Here is a 25,082-nt window from a genome sequence, read left to right as displayed (position 1 = left end):
GAGCAATAGACACAAAATTTAACAGAATAGAAGTAAGAAGAGAGGGAGAAAAATGAAAGAAAGGAAAAAAAAGAAGAAGGATAAAGTATTTTAGTTTATTTATTTTTAAATAGAATATAGAATTTTGTTAAAAATTTTATTATTTAAAAGTTATTTGGTTAGATTATTAATTTTGTTAGCTTCTGAATGAAAAATTTTGCATTAAAAATTTTATGTAACTTTTTTGCTATTCGAAACTATTTTGAGAATTTTGAAATTTTTTTAACAGGTCTAGTATTGAATATGGAGAATCAGTTTTTCGTATGAGTTTATTTCGATGGAAAAATTTTGACAAGCGTGGGATTAGAGGTGTGCATGAACCCGGCCCGGCCCACAGAAAATTTTAGGCCTATTTTCCAGGCCCGGGCCCGGCCCGGCCCAAAATATGGGCCTAGAATATTGTCCAAGCCCGGCCCAGAAAAAAATGGTAGGCCCGAGCCTGGCCCGGCCCAGTCATATTTTTTTGGATTTTTTTATTAAATAAAAACTTTTAAAATACAATAAATCAAATACATTTAAAAACATAAAAACAAATATTAAAAAAAAAACAAATAAAAAATAAGACACAAACAATTCTTAAAATAACACATAAATTGAAAATATAATAAAAAGTAGTTATATTAAAATTGAAACAAATTAGAACTAAAATAATAACCAAATTAATAACAAAACAAAAGTTTTACAATATCAAAATAATATTAAAAACGATAACAAATAACATAATAAATAGCCGCAAAAGAACAATAAAACATGACAAAAAGCAGCAACAAACCAGCACTAAAACAGCAGCAAAACAGCACCAAAACAGCACCAAACAGCAACAAAACAGCACAAAAAACAACATCACCAACAACACCAAAAACCTACAAAATATAATCAACCAACCAAAATATCTCTACATTAACCAATCAACATATTTAATTTTATAACAAAATATAAATTGTAAGCTAAATTAAATTGTCAACAATTACAAAGGAAGGTAACCTAAAAAGCAATCGAAGAAACATCGTCCTCAGCGTCCTCATCATTTTTGGAACCAATTTCTAACATGAAATAAGAATAAATAATTAGATAATCAAATTGATAAAAAAATTTATAAAATTACAACAATAAAACGAGAATAATAATTACCTGTTGAAAATCCCTTAGCTCGCATCCAATCATCCAAGCAAACAACGGCTTGAACCGTTTTTGGCTTAAGTGAACTCCTCAAAGGTGTGATAACTTTCTTACCCATGCTAAAAGCCGATTCGGAAGCTACAGTTGATATTGGAATAGCCAAAAGATCACGAGCCAATAATGAAAGCTCATTATATCGAACTAAACTTTTACACCAATAATCCAAAACATCTATTTGACTATTCAACTCAAGCTCGGTTCTTCCAAATAAATCTCCAACTGTGACTTTTCACTTCTAGTGCTAGATTCATTTAAATACCGTTTATAATCATCACTCTCATCAAAATCTCCCCCAAAATCAACACTATTAACATTGTGTTCATCCAAACTAGAATCAACATGATTTTTATTCGAAACATTAGAACTCTCAGCCAAAGAGGAAGACGTGGATTTGGATTTCTTAACATACTCGTCAAACAAGAGTCTAAGATGGCTAAGAATGATTTCAACAAAATCTGAAGCATGAATACTATAGATTGTAGTAAAATAATACTGCACATAATTCAACTTGTAACGAGGATCTAAAATTGCAGCACATGACAATATCAACGAATACTCAGCCCAATATTTATTAAATTTCTCTTGCATTTGCTTAACCATTAGAGTTAAAAACGAATAAGGACCTTTAACTGTATCAAGTAGGACCTTGTGAACCTTCCAAACCCCTCTAAAATAAAGATTAGTTGTTAGATAATTAGAACCAGAAAAAACACAAGTCACATCATAAAAGACTTTCAAAAATTTGCAAAGGATAGCAACATTTCTCCACTCTTCGTTAGAAAGTGCAAATATTTGATAATCTTTATCCCGTTGGCCCCAATAATCTAGCACATCTTTATAGTAAAGAGAAGATTCAAGCATCAAATAAGTAGAATTCCATCTCACACAGACATCTTGACGCAAATTTTTGGTCACATTCAAATGAAAACTTTTGTCGGCCACATCATAAAATATTTTCCTACGAGTTCCCAACTTTTTTATGTACTTAATTCCATTTCAAATCTTACCAACAACATCATCAGCAAGTTCCAAACCAGTTTTAACTATAAGATTCAATATATGTGCACAACATCTAACTTGAAAAAAAGCACCATCACACAAAATAGCTCGGTTTTCACGAAAACGATTTTTAAGACAAGAAACCATAACATCATTATAAGAAGCATTATCCAAAGTGAAGCTAAAAATTTTCTTGTCTATACCCCATTGAGATAAACATAAAACAAGTTCATTCGCTATGTTCAAACAATCATACGGAGAAAATAAAGCTCTAAACCTTATGATTCTCTTTTTTAGCTTCCAATTTTCGTCAACCCAATGAGCAGTAATGCAAATATATTCATCATTAGTATGCTCCGAGTTCCAATTATCAGAGGTTAGACAAATTAAACCAGGTGCTTTAGCCAACTCTTCTTGTTAGAATTGTGTGACCCAAATTCTAAGAGATTGCTTGCAAGTCAAGTTAAACAAAAATATATTTTCTTTCTAGAAGATTTAGTATTTATTAGTATAATATATTTAGCATTTATTAGTATAGTTTATTTGACTTACTAATTTAGCCTATAAATAGGCTCCTTTACAATTTTAGAATTAAGAGACACCCATTAGATTAGAACTCATAACACATTCAGAGAATTTTGTGTTTACGTTTGAGGGTTCTTTGTTTTTCGGGTTTTCGGGGTTTAGTTTTTATCTCCATCTTTTGTACTCTTCATTCTTTTGCCATTATAGTAAAATTATCTTTGCCCGTGGTTTTTTATCCTCTTTTGAGGGGGTTTTCCACGTTAAATTTGTGTGTTCATCTTCTCAATTTCTTTTACTATTTTTACTTGTTCATTGCTTAATCGGGACGATCCTAACAAGTGGTATCAGAGCTAGTTTAACTTTCATAGATCAGCCCGGTCAGAGATGGCAGCAACAAGGTTTGAAATTGAGAAGTTCGATGGTGAGACAAATTTCAATCTGTGGCAAGTTCAAATGATGGCAATTCTAGTTCAAAATGGCTTGAAAAAGGTTGTTACAGGGAAAAAGCCTGAGAATCTAAATCAAACAGAATGGGAAGAGCTTGATGAAAAGGCCTTGTCTGCAATCCAGTTGTGCCTCGCGAATACAGTATTGCAGGAGGTATTGATGGAGAAGACCTCATTCACCTTGTGGAAAAGGTTAGAAACTCTTTATGCGACTAAGTCTCTGGCTAACCGTTTAGTGTTGAAACAAAGTCTATTTACGTTTCGCATGAACGAAGGTGAGCTTCTTAAAGATCACATCAGTCAATTCATTACTCTTTTAAATGATTTAAAGAACGTTGAGGTTCATATTGACGATGAAGATCAAGCTATGCTATTATTGTGCTCTTTACCCTCTTCATACAAGTCTTTCAGGGAGACCCTGATTTATGGCAGAGACAAACTCTCGTTCAAAGATGTGAAGGGTCATTTGTTGAGTAGAGACAAACTCGACAATGAGTTTGATTTGAATAGCAAAGCAGATAGACAAGCTTCCGTTTTGGTAGCATCAAAGAAACGAGACAAAAGGTGTCGCTATTGCAAAAAGTTAGGTCACGTCAAAGCAGATTGTTATAAACTGCGAAATAAAAGAGCTGCTGAGAGTAACGAGGAAGATGTAGCTGGTGCTAATTTGGTCGATGAAGGCGGTGATGATTTCTTGTTAGTGTCAACGAGCGATAACTCCAAGCTTACGTCTGAATGGATCCTAGATTCAGGATGTTCTTTCCACATGTGTCCTAATAGAGAATGGTTCTCCACATACAGTTCAGTTGAAGGTGGAGTTGTGCACATGGGAAACGATTCATCTAGTAAAATAATCGGTATTGGTACTGTTAAAATTAGGATACACGATGGGACGATTAGGACACTCTCAAATGTCAGGTATGTACCTGATTTACGAAAGAATCTCATCTCCTTGAGTATTTTAGACTTGAAAGGATGCAGAATCAACATCGAGTCGAGCGACATTAAAGTATCTCGTGGAGCTCTCGTTTTGTTAAAAGGTAAAAGAACCGGCAGTCTTTATATTCTGGAAGGTTCTACAGTGACCGGTGAAATCGGACGTCCCTCGTCCGTTACGGAGTCAAAGTCAACTCATTTGAAGCGGAGGCAACTTGGTCATAGGAGGGAAAAAGGTATGACCGTTTCGTTGAAAAGAGGTTCTCTTTCGGATGCAGGTTTTGAAAAGTTAGGGCACTGTATTCGTAAAAATCAGACCCGGGTTAGTTTTGATTTGGCAGTGCACAAGTCGAAGGCTAGAAGTCTTCCAGCTTCTAAGCATAGATTCGACTCAGTTAATTCCCTGCATAGTTCAAGATAGGCCCGTGGCGGGTTTTGGCAAAGATGGCATTGAAAGAATTCGTGTCAAGGTGGAGATTGTTAGAATTGTGTGACCCAAATTCTAAGAGATTGCTTGCAAGTCAAGTTAAACAAAAATATATTTTCTTTCTAGAAGATTTAGTATTTATTAGTATAATATATTTAGCATTTATTAGTATAGTTTATTTGACTTACTAATTTAGCCTATAAATAAGCTCCTTTACAATCTTAGAATTAAGAGACACCCATTAGATTAGAACTCATAACACATTCAGAGAATTTTGTGTTTACGTTTGAGGGTTCTTTGTTTTTCGGGTTTTCGGGGTTTAGTTTTTATCTCCATCTTTTGTACTCTTCATTCTTTTGCCATTATAGTAAAATTATCTTTGCCCGTGGTTTTTTATCCTCTTTTGAGGGGTTTTTCCACGTTAAATTTGTGTGTTCATCTTCTCAATTTCTTCTACTATTTTTACTTGTTCGTTGCTTAATCGGGACGATCCTAACACTTCTTTAACATGATCTCTCTCTTTTGCATAATACATTAGGACATCCCTAGCAGCTGTATATCTACTTATGTTCTTAAAATTAGGACTAGTAATACTCATCATGTATCTAAATCTCGGTTCTTCAACTGCCCTAAATGAATGTTTACCACATACAAGAAAAGTAGAAATAGCTTTACGACACTCATCAGCATCAAACTTGTAGTTTTTTATGAATGGAACACCTCCTAACGATGGTTGAATGGCTATGGTGTATTGACTGATGTCCTTATTAACTTTTTTCAAACAGATATTTAGATGACGTCTTAAATGAGAGGTTCCACTAGAAGATTTAGCAGAGAAGATAGTCTTACAATGATTACATTGTGCCTTCAATTCATTTTTGTTCTCGCATTCAAGCTTTGTCATTTCATCCCACACCTTTGAAGTGGTAGACTTTTGACGTTTGGCAGCACTTTCATACTCATTAAAGCCATCATCCATATGTATAAGATTGTTCGAACTAGCCATAGTCATAAAAACTCAAGTCTCGAAATCCAAATAAACCAAAAGATTATTAATTTCCATACTAAAAAATATCTAATAATTATGATACAATTTATAATTGAGACAAAATGGTTTCATCTTATTTAAATATCTACCACAAGCCTAACAAAATCAACTATAGTTTGGTAATAATTAAACAGTCATTGAAACCCCAACCAATTAGTTCAGTTCAACCAAAAAACAGATCAAGAAATTATAAAACACAAAAAAAGAGAGCATAAAATCAACTAAATCAAAATTATTATAGTATGAAACACGAATATTTTATATTCTCTGAAAAATATAAATATTCTTAATTAGATATAATATTTTGAATTTTCCTTGGTTTTTGACTAAATTTGTTATAAGGTTTTCGTCTCTTTCAGCTTTAATGTAGTTTAAGTGAAAAAAAATTGTTGTTATTGAACTTGTTTTCGATAGTTTAATAACGAGAAATCAAAATTCATGGTCAAAGAACAAAGAATGAGTTATCTAAAAATTTTGCTTAGATTCAATAAGTTTGAAGCATTTTGGAGTGAAAAAAGTTCCGTTGAGCTATTCAATTATTTCCTGTAACCTTTAGTTATGATATGAGTTTTAAGGATCATGAAAACCATATGAACGTCCTATGGTGTTTTTATCATAGGCATTTGGTTTAGCCTATATGTTCTTTGGTATTTATGTTAGGATGGCTTTTAGGCCTTTCAATGAAGGTTTTATTGAGCATATGGTCTTCGTACTGATTTTAATTATAGTGACAAAGCTATGTATCTGTTTGATTTGTGTCTAATTTTTGTAGGTGGATTAGAATTGGAGACTTCTAATATTGAATATGAGCCTATGGTCTGGACCCAGTGCAATAGTTGTCTTCCAATTAGACTTTGAATTATATCAATTTTTATTTATTTACTTTGTTATTAATTTATAGAAAAGACCAGATTATTTTTGAATTAAAAAGCTACCATTTAAGTTTAAGAATAATTTTTTAAACAAAATAAAATGAAAATGATAAATTAAGAAATAAGTATAAGATTAAAATGTGAGAGATGAAAGAAGTGGAGAATGTGCTAAAGCTACAGAGATATAGTTTTTCTTGCTTTGAACGTAATATTACTTAATGGTCTCTTGGGGTTCAAAAAATTGTAGAAATATCAAGGGCACTAAGGCGCACTTTATGTGCTAAAAGTAGATTAGTCTACTTAAGGAACAAATGCAATATCAAGCAAAGCAATAGCTTAATAAGTTAATAAGTAGATTAGTCTGCTTAAGGAACTAAATCCCATGTTTGCCTACCTTTGTGTGTGTCCAGTGACTTGAATAGCATGTGTATATATATTTTTGCTTTTAGTTACCATTATTCTGTTCTTACTTTACTGCAACATTTTGTAGTGGAAATCAACTTTTCCAGATTAGATAAGTCCCATTTTCTGTTCATTATTTATTTCATTTTATCTATTTTCCTTCAGTATTTTCATCAAGAAAATTACAGTAAGAAACACGGCAGCAGTGAAGAAGAAGAAAAAGAAGCTTACCTTGAAGAAGACAGCAAATGAAGAAGCTGAAAGATAACTGGATCGGCTACCGAGACTGCAAATGAAGAAGCAAAAATGAAGAAGCTGCTGAGCTGAGCTTGAGGCTAGGAGGTGGATCGGCCGACGGACAACTGGACGGTGGAAGTGGTGGTGAGCTAGGGATTTGAGTTTTGGAAATGGAAATGGAAATAAGAGGAGCAGCAACAGCAACTAAACAAAAATATCAAAGAGTAAAGTTACTTAAAAAATTAAAAAAAATAAAAATAAAAATAATTTAATAGTAAAATCAGGCCGGGCAGGGCCCGGGCCAAAAAAATCATACTCGAGGCCCGGCCTATTTTTTAAACAGGCTTTTTTTTTTGCCCAAGCCCATTTTTCGGGCCTATATTTTTACCCAGACCCTCACATTTTTCGGGAGGGCCGCCTGGCCCAGCCCATGCACACCTCTACGTGGGATGTATATTTGAAGGTCGCAAACAAGTAGCAATGAGATTCAATAGAAATATCTCGTTTGATGATATGAAGGAAAAAAATTAATGAAAAAATTTATAGACGTTGTGAGAGAAGGATCTCGAAACTTTTCTACAAGTTTTCAGTTTCGACGGATCCCATAAAATTCACTGAAATGGAACTTGTAAACGATGAAGACGTGGAGATAATGGTTGCTCTTTATTGTGGGACTTGGAGCAACCAAAATGCACCGATTCAGTTATTTGCTGAATTAGCTGGTATTGAGGCAACTGAAGATCCCATTGCATTGGGTGAAGAAGCTAGAGCTCAAGAACCGTGTATGATGGTTCCGGTATCATACATTGGTAGTCAATCAACTATACATGGGATTGACATCGATCTTAATGCTACACCCGAGACTGTTGTGGTTGGTGATGATGTATACCATAGTAGTGATCCTTCTGATCATGAAGTCGATAGTGATAATGATCCCGACGTGGATGAGGTCCCGGATGATATTGACGATAAAGGCGTGAATAAGAATGGAAATGTTAATATGTCTTTATTCGGGAACCAGATTCGTCGTATTGTGATACACAATAATCCTGGGGCACACATGTCTCGAATAGACCCCGATGCGGCGCATCCAGCCGAGTTCCCAGAGTACCCTGAAATACTACTTACTCACTGGATGGTAATATATTCTTATTCTGAGGAGTTGTTCATGGGCCAGAGATTCGAAAGTAAGGAAGAGTGCTTATTTTCCATTAAGCAGTATAGTATGAATATATCAGTAGGCTACAAAGTCGTCGTGTTTAAACCGAATTATATATTGGAGAGTGTTGGAAGTCGACGGAAGGCTGCAATTAGAGGATATGAGCTGCGTTTATCTAGAAGTCGCAGATGTGAGAGATACGAAAATTTGTTGGGCCTCACACATGTACTTCAACACGTATGACAGAAGATCATCGGAAACTTGATTCCGAAACTATCTGTACATGCATCATGCCAATGGTTGAAGACATGCCGACCATTAAAGTTTCGGTACTGGTTGCCGAGATGCAGGCGCAATTCTAGTATCAAGTATCATACCGAAAGGCATGGATAGCTAAACAGATGGCAATGGAGCAATTGTACGGAGATTTCGATGCATCATACAATGAGTTGTAGGGATGGATTGCCACTATGAGAGAGTACGTACCAGGGACTATCATTGAGTTGCAGACACGACCTTATTACGGCCTAGATGAGCAACTACAACTGAGAAAAAGAATTTTCCAATGGATGTTCTGGACGTTTGATCCAGGTGTGCGTACATTTCCCCACTACAAGCTGTTTGTGCAAGTAGATGGGACATGGCTATAGGGTAAATATACACAGATCTTACTTCTTGCAATTGCTCAGAACGGGAATAAGAACGTGTTCCCAATTGCGTTTGCCATCATAGATAAAGAGAACATGAAGTTGTGGGAATTCTTCCTTACAAACCTGCGGAGGTATGTTATTAGTAATGATAATATTTGCATCATCTCCAATAGAGGGAAATGATTAATTGCCGCCATTAGGCGTTCCGGTGTGCCATAGAGATCCATTTACTACATACGGCACATCGCGGCTAACTTCCATTGAGATTATAAGAATGCAGACTGGAAGAGACAATTTTTGAAAATGGGTAAAGAATAACCTTACCTTTTTAATATATAACCTAATATTTTGTGGCGAAATTGTAACTTATATTTTCTTAATACATACACAGCGTACGAGCTTGAGCCACACATTTTTCGGCAAAGGATGACTTGACTTGAGAGTGACATGGAAGGTTAGACGAACACATCTTTCTGACAATTGTTGGGTACTATGGAGCCGTGGCAATAGGCTTAAAGTTTTGACGAGAGCTTTCGTTATGGTCAAATGACCACAAACTTGGTGGAAGGCATCAACGTTATGTTGTTGAAAAGACGACATCTTCCGATTTCATCTGTCTTTTCAGCTACATTCTACAGGTTGACTATCTTGATGCCAAGAATAGGTCAGCAACAAGTCAACCAGATGGAGGCAGACACATGTTTGTCGAAGATGTCAAGGATGCAATGGTTGCAAACCGTCGGATGGTGAGGTCGATGAATGTAGAAGTATATTCATAATGTAATGAAACGTTTCACGTTACAGAGACCATTGATCGTCAACCCGGTATACCACCTAGGTCCTACGGAGGTGATCTCCGAAATAGACAGTGCGATTGCAGGAGGTTCCAGACACTTGATTATCTTTGTGCACATGTCGTGGCAGCTTGTGCTAAAGTCTCGCTCAATGTAGATCAACTTATCGATGAAGTGTATACCCTTGAACGCACGTTCTGTGTATGGGAGAATGAGTTTCCCATGCTTCCTGACCTATCTACTTGGGAGGCTCCTCCGACGACCTTCGAGCTTGTCCTAGACAAAGGGTTGCGTAAGAACCCGAAAGGTCATCCACAGTCATCCAAAATCCGTAACGAAATGGACATTAGAGAGAAATCTGATAGGAAGCTGTGTAGAGTATGCAGATTAGCCAGTCATAATCGGAGTAAATGTCCGCTTCGAAACTATCATATTGGACAATCATCGCGGTCAGATAGAAATTGAGATGTTATTCATTAAATGGATTGATTGATTGGTTTGCATTTCTGTCATTCTATTTAATTTTTAAGTATTTTAAAATTGATTGTTTTTAATACTCATTCTCTTTTTTTCTATTATGTACTTCAACCCAAGCGATTCCAAAATTCGCTTTCAAAGTACATGTTTACGTACAATTTACATACTTACTCCAGGTGAAGCATGACTATTCGTGTTCATACATACTTAACCCGGATTTATTATGTATTTCATTTATTATTATAATTACGTTCTTCAACCGAGGGAATGATGACTATCCTTTGTAATAAAATGGCAAAAAACTCATTACATAAATAGTCATCGTTGACTATTTAATTTTCCAAAAAAAATAAATTAAATTGATAAATAAAATGCCAAAAATATTATTACATAAAAATGAAGTTATTTATATTACAAAACCCCCTAAAACTGATGGTTTGATGGTGTGGTCCTAGGGTATATTTTTGTGGAGCTCGTCGTTCACGTTGCGGGCAACTGCAGTGATTAGCGTTCTCTTCATCTGTATGTGGGGGTATGCAAAACATAGACGAAAAATTATATGTCTCAAACGCCATCGATGAACTTGAGCCGAAGGAGTAGAATACGACGGCAGATACGGGTCGGGAGGAGTAGAGTACGGCGATAGATACAGCTCTGCAAGAGTGGAGCACGGTGGTGGATACGGGACAGAGTACTGATGTAGATATGATTCGGGATGACTGGAGTACTGAGGTGGTAGTGGCCTGAAGATATTAAACTCTGAATGATATCTGTGGCTTAAGGAGCCTGGGAAATAGTCATCACCCCCCAAATCTGGATGATAAGAATTACCCCTAGAGTGTAGTTCCGGTTCTAGCTCCTGCTCTGGCACCGGTTCTGATGCATGATACGGATCTGGAAGATGTTGCCCAATTCGTGTCGTATGCGAAGGGACTACCATCGACCGCCCATCAAACAAAAATGGTTTCCCTATCTCACAGTACCACTGTAGGTACTCTAATGATCGCGTGATTTCGTGATAGGTTTTAAATATTTATAATTACTCGTTCTTGAACTAACTATTATCGCAATGTAGGCAAGTGTACCTATCGAACAGTAGTATAGTTTTAGCAATACCGGATTGTCGAGCCCAAAGGAACTAAAAGTACTAGTAATGACTGTCTTTTTATTATCTAGCCTAAGAATAAAGAGGTTTTTGTTTTAACTAACTAATTATCTAAATTAAGAACGCACAGAGAATGAAATTGGGGAATTGCTTTTGGAAAAATTGATTGAATGAAGACAATACCTAAGGAAAAATCCACCTAGATTGTACTTATTATTCTGGTTCCGAATCAGACGATTTATTCATTTAACTTGTTCCGTAGATATCCCTAAGTTATTTTACTATCCCTATTCAAGACTAATAACGTCTAATCCTTAGATTGAATAACTGAGACTTTTCTCTAATTAACACTCTAGGGTTGCATTAACTCGATCTATGGATCCCCTTATTAAGTTTCACCCTAATCCGGCAAAATCTTGACACCCTATGTCTAGGTGCGCAATCAACTCCGTTTAATTATGACAAATGTACTCTTAAACAGGGTCTATTCCTCCTTTGAATAAGAGCTTATCTTGAATCGGTATCCTGGGATATCAAAAGAAGAATTAAGAACACATAATTAAGAACAAGTCAAATATTTATCATACAATTCAGAAAATAATAACAAGATTCGTCTTAGATTTCATTCCCCTTAGGTATTTAGGGGATTTAGTTCATAACTAAATAGGAAAACATCTTAGAATAATAAAGAAAACTAAACATAAAGAAAACCCAAAACTCCTGAAGGGGAATTGAGGAGAGATCTTCAGTTTTGATGATGAATTCGGCTTCTGAGATAAATCAATCGGCTTTCTTGGATTAATTCCTTACCCCCTATTCTCCTCTCCTTTCTTCCTTCTCTAGGGTGTATTTATAGGCTTTGGAATGGCTAAAAGCCCTCAAAATTAGCCTTTTCCGGATTGGACTCAACTTGGGCTTGGCAGGGACACGCCCGTGTGTGATTACTTTAGGTTATGCTCGAGCCTGGCAAATTGACACGGCCGTGTGGTCTGCCTGTATGAGGAGGTCTAAGCCGTGTTGATTTCGTACTTTGGCCCATTTTCTCCGTTTTTGGCTCGTTTCTTGTTCCTTTCGCTCTCCTATGCTCTCCTAAGTGTAAAACATGAAATTAAAGCATTAGGAGTATCGAATTCACCAATTCTAATGGAAAATCATCCATAAAGTGCGTTAAACCTGGGGTAAAAATATGTATAAATTACAGTTTATCAAATACCCCCACACTTAAGCATTTGTTTGTCCTCAAGCAAAATTCTCAACTCATAATCAAAATAAATTCTTCTCAACTTATAATTTCTATCGATAATATCTCAGAATAATCCAGAGGTAATCATACATTGAGAATTCAACTAAAAGAACATAAAAGTTTCAAACATTCCAAGTTGAGTATTTAATCATGCAAACATAGGTGTCTCTCCTCATTTAAGTAATTACCTTTGATGTAGAATATCACAGAGTTTCATATCCTCATTACAGATTCACTCAAATCACTCGAGGTGTTTAAAGACAATAAATAAAGCACTCAATAGTCAATAATGAAAAGTCATTACCATAAGCTTGCATGAAAATCAAATCTCCACCACTATAATTTAAGATAATACATCAATCAAAAGGTCCTTAGAGGGTTGTAATGAGGTTTGGTTAGGGGTGTGGTCACAAGCTGAAAGAGAGGGTTAAAATCGAGATTGAATTGAAAAATTATCTAACTAAAAAAAGAGTTAATCATCACTTGCGTACAACAGAGCTTCTTTTCAGACTAAGGAGGAATTTAACTTCTGAAGCTTACAAACAAAAGATCACTACTAATATGTATACATATTTTTTTTAAGAACACATTAAATTATAGAGTAGAATAAAACATAGCTAAACAACTATTTCAATTCAAATCTCGACAAAAATGGGGCTTAAATTAATTTAGGGGATTTCAAAAATAATGGGTTAAAGGTTAATATTAAGGGTAATACAAGAAATGGCTTGTTAGGCTCAAGGGGGTTCACTAGGGTTAATTGTGGAGGTAGGATTTTCATGGCATGAGTGGGTTAATGCTAAGTGCCTTAATCATTTTGAAATATCAAATCAAATGGTATGGTCTCAACATGAATAATCAAGCAAGTTTTAGAATAACAATTCACTACTGACGCACTCAAAGCAATAATAAAAGTGAGCATGAAAGAATTAATAGATGCTCAAAAGGCTCAAAAATCTCACAAAAATTATGGCTTTTTGATGTTTAAATCTTGTGAATCCCAATTCAAAGTAATACCTAAACTTTGGGGAAACAACCTAAGATTTAAATTCTTAAAAATCAACTTATCATGCTTGATTCTCTAATGTCTTAAAGTTTAAACAGTCAATGCATAAATGCCTATGTTTTAATTCAAGATATATCAATCAAAATCATAAATCAATCAAAATTTATCCTAAATATGATATGAGAGCTTTTCAAGAGAACAAGGCAGTCATTCAGGGATTTTTCTAATAATGAAATAAATACTCTCCCACACTTAAGATGTACATTACCCTTAATGTACAAAGATAGATATTAGAGTATAAAAATAAGATAGGGAGAGAAGTGAAACTTCCTGTATGATGAATTCTTCAAACTGGAGTTCTGGAGAGTAATCGGTTCGAGAGTGGAAGAGGATACTTCGGCGGTCGTAGAGGTTCATTAGGCCATAAGTCCTGCGCCAAAAAGATATTATCTCTAGTGGTAGCTATGGTCGTGGGCGAGAAGGACATGGCAATCGTGGAGAACCTTTCCCGGTGGAGTTTTAGTTCCTATGTGATGATGAGCTTAAAAGCTCTATATAACTGTGATAAAATCAGAAACTTTTTAGGGGATATTAGGAAGAATAGTTACTTAAAAATAAATAACCGAAATTAATAATTAGAAATAAAATTTCTAAAATTTAATAAAAATAAAAAGTAGTTTTAATAAAAATTAAAAACATAAAATAATAAATATATATTTTTAAACATCTTCATCGCTGGATGGTTCGCGAGGTGGGACTGGCGATGAGATGTGGAGGTGTTGACAAATCTGCTGTAGAGTAGTATCAATGTTGTCAAATCGTTAAAAATACTGCTGTTCGAATCAAGTGAGGCGCTCAGAGACGTCAGCATATGAAGCCGCCGCATGAACTGGACGAGAGGGTGGTAGTGGCTGAGTCGGTGGGTCCTCGTGCTATGAAGGGACATCCTCCTCGGTGGATTGGACGAGACGATATTGAGGAGGGTAAGTTCCTCGGCGCCTCCCAATCATCCTCATGCTAAGCATGCTCGAGATGCCTTGTGGAAACATCTAGCCAATGAGGGTCAAGGACGATTCTTGGGTCGCGGTGTCGAGGAGCCCAAAGTGTCAAGCCAATCGCGTCACATAGGGGCCAATGGAGATGATCCCCTTCCTATGCCGCTCCGTCTGGTGCTGAATCGCGAGGGTGATAAAATAGGCAAGGTCGATGACGTGCCTGTGCGACATACACCATAAGAAGTAGGCGTCGTGAGTGTTGACGACGCCAGTGCTCTCTCGCCTCCCTGTAATCGTGTGAGCCAAAATGGCTTGTAGGTACCTCAGGGATGGTGGGAGAACTAATTCCTTGGAGCGGCTAAGATTGTAGGAGGCTACAACAGGGACCAAAGTGTGCCAGCACTTTGAGGGAAATAAATGTATGTGGAGCATCTAATTCATTCTTTTCCTTGAACTCCTCCGTATATAAACCCAATACCGTACCGAATTCTGGGACATTGAGCTGGCGGACTAACCCGCCTAGGCACAACTGGACCGTGTCGGGATCATCGTAATTTGTCATTACTGTCTGAAGATGGAACATTGAGCATAGTTCTATCATGAGCTCGAGGTATGTTGGTTCGATGATCCCAAAGAACAACTCCCAATGGTCGATAGTTAGGAGGGCTCGAATCACATCAGCCATCTGAACTTGTTCTACGACAGCTCAGTCAATACAGCGGCCAACAATTAAGGGTCGGGCCCGAAGTATTTGGAAAAGCTCTTATTAGGGCCCTCGAGGGAACTGCAGGAGAGGGTGACAAATTTCCGTGGTTGGACCCGCGAAAGATGACACTCTCTTCCTCTTCTTTAAGGTAGGTACGACGATTTTCTTCTCTCGTGAAGACGACATTAAAAGCCTGTAATATAAAGAAGAAGAATAATAGGTAAATGAATTCAAAGAAGTAAAAGGCATGAATTTGAACTAACTATTTCAGCCAAGACTACTAATATGAAGCAAACTCAACCACAATAACAATGAGAATAAGAATAAAAATGTAATGGGTTTGAGGTTTTCCTAATCTCAATTTAACACAGAATGTATGATAACTAACCTAGGAATGCAAATTAAATGATAGACATTGGCATGGTAATAACATGAGAATAAGCATAGTAATGTCATAGGTATGGGCTGTTCCTAATAACTTGATTTAACACGAAATGTATGATAACTAACCTAAGAATGCAAATTAAATGATAGAAAAATGAAAAATAGTTCAAAAGATATGAAGATTATGTTGATAATAAGTATTAGAGATAAGTAAAATAGAAGTGAAATGAGTAAACAAACGCTAAGGGAAAGAGATTGAGCGTCAAAAATAAAGTGGAAAGTGGTGCACGGGCATGGCAGGGAGGCAGTGTGGAGTTGCAGCGGCTACGGTTAGGGTTTTTGAACGAGAAAAAAGTGAATAGTGCAGGGTATTTATAGATTTTGGGCCACACGGCTAGGGCACACGCTCGTGTTCCCCAATTTCAGCTCGTGTGATTCGCGAATTTCAAATTTGGGCGCGTCTGACATTTAGTACACGCCCGTGTTCCTTGGGCGTGTGGGTGCACACGGCTGTGTCGCACGGTCGTGTCTAGCATTGTTCACTTCTCCCACGCCCATGTCAATCTAACAGGTTCGTCCACGGGTGTTAGATAGTTTCTCAGTTTCAACCACGGGTCTTCTGCACGAGCATGTCACACGCCCTTGTTGTTTTGGCAAGCTCGACCACGGTCATGCCGTATGGCCATGGCATTTTATCGTAGCCCGTGTTTGGGGAAATCCTTATCCTATTTTCACACGACCATAAGCACGCCGGTGTGCTTGGCCGTGTCTTTATGGAAAACCTGTATTCGAGAGCTCCGTTAGTAAGTTAGATGTTGAAGACTAAATTTTTAAAGAAGTTAATACAGTTAATGCTCAGGTTGCCTCCTGAGAAGCGCTTATTTATAGTCTAAGCTTGACTTTACCTATCTGTTGAATAATCATGGTGGTTTGAGGTGTTTATACTCCTCATTCCTGTCATCAATCTCATTAAAATAAGATTTTAACCAGGTGTTGTTTACCTTAAAAGTGCCGAACTTGGGGTGCCTTACCTCGACCGTACCGAATGGAAAGATACTAAGTACCGTAAGAGGGATTTCTTCATTCGGTGTGGTAGTGACAATGTGGGGATTTGCGGCATCTAATAAGACTCTATCTCTAATCTTAAGTTGATTTGGAAAGGTATTGAGGTCGTTCTGTCGTAGATTCGGTTTGTCGGGTGTTCTTGGTTTATGCGTCCACCATTCATTGAGTTCCTTGATTTGTAATCTTCGATCTTCATGAACAGGTCCTTTACTATTGCTTGAGAATGACTCGTGTGCTTCCTTCAAACTCATTTCCTGTAAAGTAGGTTGTACCATATTGTCAGTTCTAGGAGAATAGGTTAAACGATCACCTTCAATTCCCGATGTGTTGCCAAAATTGCGAGCTTGAAGGGTGACTATTTCATCTCCCACATGGAGTTTGAGTTCACCTGTGCCAACATCAATAATTGTTTTGGCAGTTGCTAAAAAGGGACCTATGCCAACATCAATAATCGTTTTAGCAGTTGCCAAAAAGGGTTTTCCCAGAATTAAAGGAGTGTTGCTATCCTCCTCTATATCTAGAACAATAAAGTCAACAGGAAATATAAATTTATCGATTTTAACTAGTACATCTTCAATAATACCCCTAGGAAACCTTATAGTTTTATCTGCTAATTGAATGCTCATCCTAGTTTGTTTGGGTTTCCCGAGACCTAATTGTTTAGGCATTTTGTAGGGCATGACGTTAATACTAGCCCCTAAATTAACTAATGCATTATTAACATCTAAACTACCAATTAAGCAAGGAATTGTAAAACTCCTTGGATCTTTTAGTTTGTTTGGTAGTCTATTTTGGAGAATAGCTGAGCAAACTGCGTTTAGCTCCACGTGCGACGCCTCATCCAACTTCCGCTTATTTGCTAAAAGTTCCTTCAAAAATTTCATTGTGTTTGGCATCTGCAATAGGGCTTCAATAAAGGGTAAGTTAATATGTAATTTTTTTAAGAGTTTAAGGAATTTACCAAATTATTCATCTGAGCGGTCTTTCCTTGTCGCGTTGGGGTATGGCACACGAGGTTTATATTCGACATTCACCGTTTTGTTTTTATTGTTATCTACATCACCTTAATCTTTGCTTATCACAGTTTCTTGCCTTGGTTCTAGTTCAGGCTCAACAACTCCTTCTTCATCTTGAATATTAATTGCATTGAGCTGTTCCCTTGGGTTGGGTTCAGTATTACTTGGCAAGCTACCTTGTGGTCATTCGGAAATTAGTTTGGAAAGCTGGCCTATCTGAGTTTCGATCCCTTGGATCGACGCTTGTTGATTTTTAAATGCTGTCTCGGTGTTCTGGAAACGAGTTTCTGACACCGAAATAAACTTTGAGAGTATCTCTTCAAGGTTCGGCTTCTTTTCTTGTTGGTAGGGTGGTTGTTGGTAGCTTGGAGGTGGTTGTGGTCTTTGATTTCCTTGACCGCTCCATGAGAAATTGGGGTGGTTCCTCCAACCTGCATTGTAGATGTTACTATATGAATTGTTTTGAGGTCGAGGATTATTACCCATAGTTTAATTGCTCGTTATCCATGTTGTGGCCATAAGGTTGGTATTCCAAATGGCTTGTTCCACCTCCACTTGCTTCGCACTGCATTACTGGTTGAACCTGTGAAGAACTAATAAAACCATCAATCTTTTTATTTAAGAGTTCTACCTGATTAAAGAGCATGGTGACCGAATCGACGTTATAAACGCCGGTTGTTTTCATTGGCTTTATCCTCATGACTTGCCACTGATAGTTATTCAGTGACATCTCCTCTATAAACTCATAGGCATCTTTAGGTGTTTTATTATTGATGGTTCCGCCAGCAGTTGCGTCAACCATTTGTCGAGTTGAAGGATTCAAGCCATTATGGAACGTTTGAACCTGTAGCCAAAGCGGTAACCCATGGTGAGGGCACCTTCTCAAAAAGGTCCTTGTATCTCTCACATGCATCGTAGAGTGTTTTTAAATCCATCTGCACAAAAGAAGAGATATCATTACGTAATTTAGCAGTTTTAGCCGGCAGAAAATATTTTAGTAAAAAATTTTCGGTCATTTGTTCCCAAGTAATAATTGACCCTCGTGGTAACGAGTTCAACCACTGTTTAGCTTTGTTCCTCAATGAAAGAGGGAATAACCGAAGACGAATGGCATCATCAGAGACACCATTAATTTTAAATGTATCGCATAGTTCTAAGAAGTTGGCTAAATAAGCGTTGGGATCCTCATCCTGCAAACGATCAAACTGAACAAATTGTTGTATTATTTGAATAGTGTTAGGTTTTAATTCAAAAGTATTTGCAGCTACAGCAGGTCTAACTATGCTCAATTCAGTTCCTATTAAAGAAGGTTTAGCATAATCATACATAGTGCGTGGAGCAGGATTTTGATTAACCGCAATTACAGGAGGTAGCTGATTGCCTTAGTTTTCAGCCATCTCTTCAGTTGGGGGTTGAGTATCGTCTTCTTGCTCGTTCTCTGTGTATCTTAAGCTTCGCCTTATTTCTCTTTGATTTCTGCGAACTGTACAATCGATTTCTTCGTAAAAAAGTAATGGTCCTGACTGATTTCTTCTAGTCATAAACTATAAAAACCTGCCAAGAGAAAGAAAAGTAAATTAATAAATAATAATAAATTAAAGTGCACCAAAAATAAATGGCTAAAGTAATAAAAATTGAATGTTCCTAATATTTCAGTTCCCCGGCAACGGCGCCAAAAACTTGATCGCGTGGTTTCGTGATAGGTTTTAAATATTTATAATTACTCGTTCTTGAACTAACTATTATCGCAATGTAGGCAAGTGTACCTATCGAACAGTAGTATAGTTTTAGCAATACCGGATTGTCGAGCCCAAAGGAACTAAAAGTACTAGTAATGACTATCTTTTTATTATCTAGCCTAAGAATAAAGAGGTTTTTGTTTTAACTAACTAATTATCTAAATTAAGAACGCACAGAGAATGAAATTGGGGAATTGCTTTTGGAAAAATTGATTGAATGAAGACAATACCTAAGGAAAAATCCACCTAGACTGTACTTATTATTCTGGTTCCGAATCAGACGATTTATTCATTTAACTTGTTCCGTAGATATCCCTAAGTTATTTTACTATCCCTATTCAAGACTAATAACGTCTAATCCTTAGATTGAATAACTGAGACTTTTCTCTAATTAACACTCTAGGGTTGCATTAACTCGATCTATGGATCCCCTTATTAAGTTTCACCCTAATCCGGCAAAATCTTGTCACCCTATGTCTAGGTGCGCAATCAACTCCGTTTAATTATGACAAATGTACTCTTAAACAGGGTCTATTCCTCCTTTGAATAAGAGCTTATCTTGAATCGGTATCCTGGGATATTAAAAGAAGAATTAAGAACACATAATTAAGAACAAGTCAAATATTTATCATACAATTCAGAAAATAATAACAAGATTCGTCTTAGGTTTCATTCCCCTTAGGTATTTAGGGGATTTAGTTCATAACTAAATAAGAAAACATCTCAGAATAATAAAGAATACAAAACATAAAGAAAACCCAAAACTCCTGAAAGGGAATTGAGGAAAGATCTTTAGTCTTGATGATAAATTCGGCTTCTGAGATGAATCAATCGGCTTTCTTGGAGTAATTCCTTACCCCCTATTCTCCTCTCCTTTCTTCCTTCTCTAAGGTGTATTTATAGGCTTTGGGATGGCTAAAAGCCCTCAAAATTAGTCTTTTTCGAATTGGACTCAACTTGGGCTCGGCAGGGACATGCCCGTGTGACACGCCCATGTGCAATTACTTCAGGCCGTGCTCGTGCTTGCCAAATTGACACGACCGTGTGGTCTACCCGTGTGAGGTGATTTTGTACTTTGGCCCATTTTTTCCGTTTTTGGCCCGTTTCTCGTTCCTTTCTCTCTCATATGCTCTCCTAAGTGTAAAACATGAAATTAAAGCATTAGGAGCATCGAATTCACCAATTCTAATGGAAAATCATCCATAAAATGCGTTAAACATGGGGTAAAAATATGTATAAATTACGGTTTATCATCTAACGAGGGTTGAATATCCAAACCACGATCCATCTAAGGTACCCTCCCAAACCGGTTGTTCTACACCGTAATATATTCTTCATGCACATCTCCCTAATCAAGCCTATGCTTCCCCCTCCTATTCATCCCATGGATATTGCCTAATCGTACTGGCAGTGTCGGGATAATTTTTATGCAACCGAACTGCCGAAAAACTCGATTGCCATGATACCATTCCATTATCTGAAAATTGATAACAGGTGCGCTAATGCACCATAAGTTTGAGTGGACGTGGGCAAACAAGGGAATAACCGCCATAATTTCTAAAACAGAATACGACATCCAAATGAACTGCACAGTTAATTACATTTTTATATTAACGCGGGTTGAGTGAAATAAAATAATAAAATAAAATTGATATTGGAAAAACTTGCCCCTTCTCCAGAATGATTCTCGATCATCAGACGGTATATCGGAATGGTGTATGACCTCCCGATACCCGAATTTGTGCTCCATCTACGAAAACAAATTGTTAGAACAACATAATTTGAAAAAAAGCCAACTATCACCTATTAACGAGTGGAAATATATATGATTGGTGACTAATGGATGCCAAGAATGGCATCTGGTAAAGTGCCCACGATTGCAACAGTATGAGGTATCCGCCTATGTCCATCGCAGAAGGATCTGTCATCCAACAAAGTTCGCGATACAACGTTGCTAACACTGCGGACCCCCAACTGTATAAATGGGTGTTATGCAAATTAGATAATAAGGGTAAGTACATCAAGTGGACCGTACTACCGTTTGAATCCGGCATAAGTACACCCCCTATAAAGTGCATAATGTAAGCTCGAACGACCTGCATCACCTTTCATTCATTGACAGTACTCGGCAAATACTCAAAATTGGCCTTTAGCCATTAAAACCTCAAACTAGCAAATTTCCCATCACTTGGCGAGTGTCCAAGTAATTCATAGTAAATGGTAGCCGACCTGGAGATCGAACTTACGCCCGTGACCGCGTTCCCGTCGATGGGGAGCCCGAGCTGTAGTGCAACATCCTCTGGAGTGATGGTGCACTCCCCGCATGGCAAATGAAATGTGTGGGTCTCCAGACGCCATCGCTCGACTAAAACGGAAATCAAGTCATATCACAGATCAAAAGTCCGGATCAATGCCGCTGATCTAAACCCGGCTAACTCCAAGAACGGTATTAGACGTTCATCTGGCTAAAACCCTACACTATTAACACGGCTCCTCAATACGCGGTACGTGCCTTGACATTATTATATTAGCGAAATAGTTAATGCAATATAATTTAATTCAACAAATAACATGACTATTAAATAAAAATTTTATTACCATCTCATTAATGGTACTTGATATGTGATTTTTATTATCAATCAAAGAACCCATTTGTTGCAAATCTGCAATTAAAAAAAATTGAATTCATTTAATTTATTTCAAAAAATACAATAAATTATTTTAAATTTTAGAAACAAACACGGTAAATATCTCATTGTAATGGCCTAAATTCAAAATTATCGGAACAGTATTTTCGTAACCACAAATCCGATTTAAAGAGAAATTTATTTCAATATTTTTGCATGAAAATTGATATGATATGAAAATTGTATGAAAATATTGATAGAAAAATTTTACCGATTTAGTGATTAGATAGAAAAAGAAATTATCGAAGAAATTGGGTAAAAACAAAGTATCGAGACCTCTATCTCGTAAAATCGAGTCAAAAATAATTTTATAAATATTTATGAAATGCTATTAATGTGGTATTAAAATTTCGTTAGGAAATTTTAATGTTTGGGTAGTCAATTAAATGAAAAGGACTAAATTGTAATAGGTGTAAAAGTTGCTAGAATGATTAAATAGCTTAAAAGTCTAATGAGAAAGGATTTAAAAGGAAATTTGAACCAAGAGTTATTTGGGCTGGACGGCAAGGGTATGAAATCAGCAGAAAAATTGATAAATTAAGGGTAAAATTGGAATATTGCAAAATTAACTAAATAAAACTAGGACTAAATAGGAAATATCTAGATTTCTCTTCATTTCTCTTCAATTCCAGCAGCTAAAAACGCCATAGGAGGGTTCTCTAAGCTTGTATTTCATAATTTTTGCACCAAGTGAGTTAATCCTTGCCTTTTTCTTGTAATTTTTGGTGTTTCTAAGACTTTTACAACTAGGTCCTACTATTAAATTCATTAGTTTTTGATTTCATGGATGAAATTGAAAGTCATCATGGTTGAGTGCTGTAATTTTATGATGAAATAGAATGAAATTAAAGCTTTAATTTGTTTATGATATGATTTTATTAGGTAATTTCAATAGAAATTGATTTTTAGGACCTAATTGTGAAAATGCTTGGAATTAAAGTCTATTGCTGAAATTCTGATTCCTAAAGGTTGTAAACTAGTTTAAGGTGATAGAATAAAATGTTAATTGAGAAAAATCAGCTCAATTGAGAGGCTAATTGAGTAGGGACGAAATTATCATTTATTAAAACCTTAGGGGAAAAATGGTAATAAACAGCTTGCACAAAAACAGTTTGGACAGCAGCAGTAGACTAACTTTGAAAAATCACCATAAATTGTATAAATCGAATTAAAATATGAAAAAAATATGGCATTAAATATTATTGAGTCTAGTTTCTCATAAAAGAAATAGTGTAAGCAATGGATTTATAAATTTTGAGATATAATGAATTTTGTGAGACAATGTCAGAATGAATTCGGGTTCCCCTGTTCTGACTTTGAAAAATCATAAAAAATTGAATAAAAACAATTATGGGCTTAAATTTATATGTATAGAATCCTTAATGAGTATATTTTTAAGAAAAACAAACGAGAACATTATTTGAATTCTGTATGAAAAGATAATTAATTTTTAGTGAAGAAGGGTCAGAACTGTCGACAGCAGAACAGGGGTGACTTTAAAGAATAAACTGTACTTATTGGAGAAACAAAAAATTCTTAAAATTTTATGGTAAAAATATATATGAGTCTAGTTTCAGGGAAAATTAACAGATCTTAATTTGGAGTTCCGTACCTCAAGTTATAAATAATTTAGTGACTATGACTCAAGTAGACAGCTTTGAATGAACTATAAATAATAGTTGAATTATAGAGAATGTTGCATATGAACATGAAATGTATTAAATTGATAATTAAATTTATTTATTTAGATCCGAAAGATTCAAATACGAAGCTAGATCGAGGAAAGGAAAAAGTTCGGGATTAGTAGATTTTTATTGTTTACAAACAAGTATCAAGGTAAGTTCGTGTAACTTGAATTATATTCTTAAATGCTTGAGATTGTATGTTATTGATGTGAATATGATTTGAGTGTTCATTGTATGAAAATTAATGAAACATTGATATATTTGATAAAATGGGAAGAAATCCCGGTTGAATGAAAGGAAAATTCGATGGATCTCTGAAAAGGAATTGACGGTAAAAAGGATCTAGCCAAGACGGGTGATCCTATCTTGATATAGCCCTCCCGAAGAATATGTGTAAAATGGATTTAGCCCGGATGAGTAATCCGAATTAGGGTCTGAATTTAGCCTGGACTGGTAATTCAGATCCAAGCTCATTAGAGTAATTGTCGTTGCAAGGGATTTAGCCTGGACTGGTAATCCCGACAATACTCTATGAGTTTATATTGCAGGGGATTTAGCCTGGACTGGTAATCCCGCTGCAAGGTTGAGGTTCGCGGGAGTGTGCTCTCTGAAATGGAAATGTGCGCACATGAATATGAATTGACGGACCCGGAATTGTACACTAAAAGTGTACCTCTGAAAATCCATCGAAATTCCAATAAATTCAACGGGATAAATACAAAAAAATAACAAGGAAATTGAAATTATGATATTGATGAGCTCATCAATCATGGTATATATTATTGGTACATGGAAATTATTGTACTAACTTGAATGTTGAGTTTGTGCATATTAGGGTAATAATGCATTGAATGGATATATGGATGTTTATTGTATTGTATTGAAAATATTAGGTAAGTATAATTCTTGTTACATGAGCTTACTAAGCACGAAGTGCTTACCCCGTTTCCTTTTTCCCTGTTTTGTAGTGTTAAGAGCTCGGAGGTCAGATTTGGTCGGAGACATATCACACTATCAACCTCAGGATTTCGGTATATAAAGAAACTTTATTTTGGAAATCAATGGCATGTATAAGCTAACAAAGTAAATGTTAACGTGAAATGAATGTAAAGTTAGTCATTAGTATGGTTAACAAACCTGGTTTTAGATATGTGATGACGTTATCTTATAAATATGCTGAATTTATCTTGAAAATATGTTGAATTGATTTGGTTGAGGTGGATTGGTCTCGATTTAATATTGCAGGGAATGTTAGATATTT

At 36.1% G+C, this 25,082-nt stretch overlaps 1 protein-coding gene and 1 non-coding gene across 4 annotated transcripts; one reads left to right on the top strand and one right to left on the bottom strand.

The window, feature by feature from the left end:
- Positions 1–600: 600 nt before the first annotated feature.
- Positions 601–7,351, bottom strand: LOC107886162 (uncharacterized). Of its 3 annotated transcripts, XR_001680653.2 has the most exons (5): positions 7,105–7,330; positions 5,401–5,575; positions 1,171–1,296; positions 1,024–1,082; positions 601–902 (listed from the first exon to the last, which is right to left on the bottom strand). XR_001680653.2 is itself a non-coding variant. In XM_016810011.1 (4 exons), exons 2-4 carry the CDS (start codon positions 5,561–5,563, stop codon positions 1,024–1,026), a joined length of 348 nt encoding a protein of 115 aa, XP_016665500.1. In that variant the 5' UTR covers positions 5,564–5,575; positions 7,105–7,319; the 3' UTR covers positions 916–1,023. The 3 variants fall into 3 exon arrangements, 1 of the variants encoding a protein (XP_016665500.1); XR_001680654.2 differs by lacking the exon at positions 5,401–5,575 and having other exon boundaries at positions 7,105–7,351; XM_016810011.1 differs by lacking the exon at positions 601–902 and having other exon boundaries at positions 916–1,082; positions 7,105–7,319.
- An 11,219-nt stretch (positions 7,352–18,570) lies between these two features.
- On the top strand, positions 18,571–18,678 carry LOC121225391 (small nucleolar RNA R71). Its single transcript, XR_005923249.1, has one exon. It is a non-coding gene; the product is annotated as a small nucleolar RNA R71 (small nucleolar RNA).
- The last annotated feature ends 6,404 nt before the right edge of the window (positions 18,679–25,082 follow it).

This window comes from Gossypium hirsutum, chromosome A03, assembly GCF_007990345.1.
Source record: "Gossypium hirsutum isolate 1008001.06 chromosome A03, Gossypium_hirsutum_v2.1, whole genome shotgun sequence".
Classification (NCBI taxonomy): Eukaryota; Viridiplantae; Streptophyta; class Magnoliopsida; order Malvales; family Malvaceae; genus Gossypium; species Gossypium hirsutum.
This window is presented reverse-complemented; position numbering and strand designations above follow the sequence as displayed.

Bases quoted from the DNA above. Each gene is read 5' to 3' on its own strand.
- LOC107886162 (XM_016810011.1), bottom strand. From the start codon at position 5,563: ATGACTATGGCTAGTTCGAACAATCTTATACATATGGATGATGGCTTT. The intron at 1,297-5,400 runs GTAAGACTATCT...TATCAACTGTAG, and splicing joins GAAGGCACAATGTAATCATT to CTTCCGAATCGGCTTTTAGC. The intron at 1,083-1,170 runs GTAATTATTATT...ATTTCATGTTAG, and splicing joins AGCTAAGGGATTTTCAACAG to AAATTGGTTCCAAAAATGAT.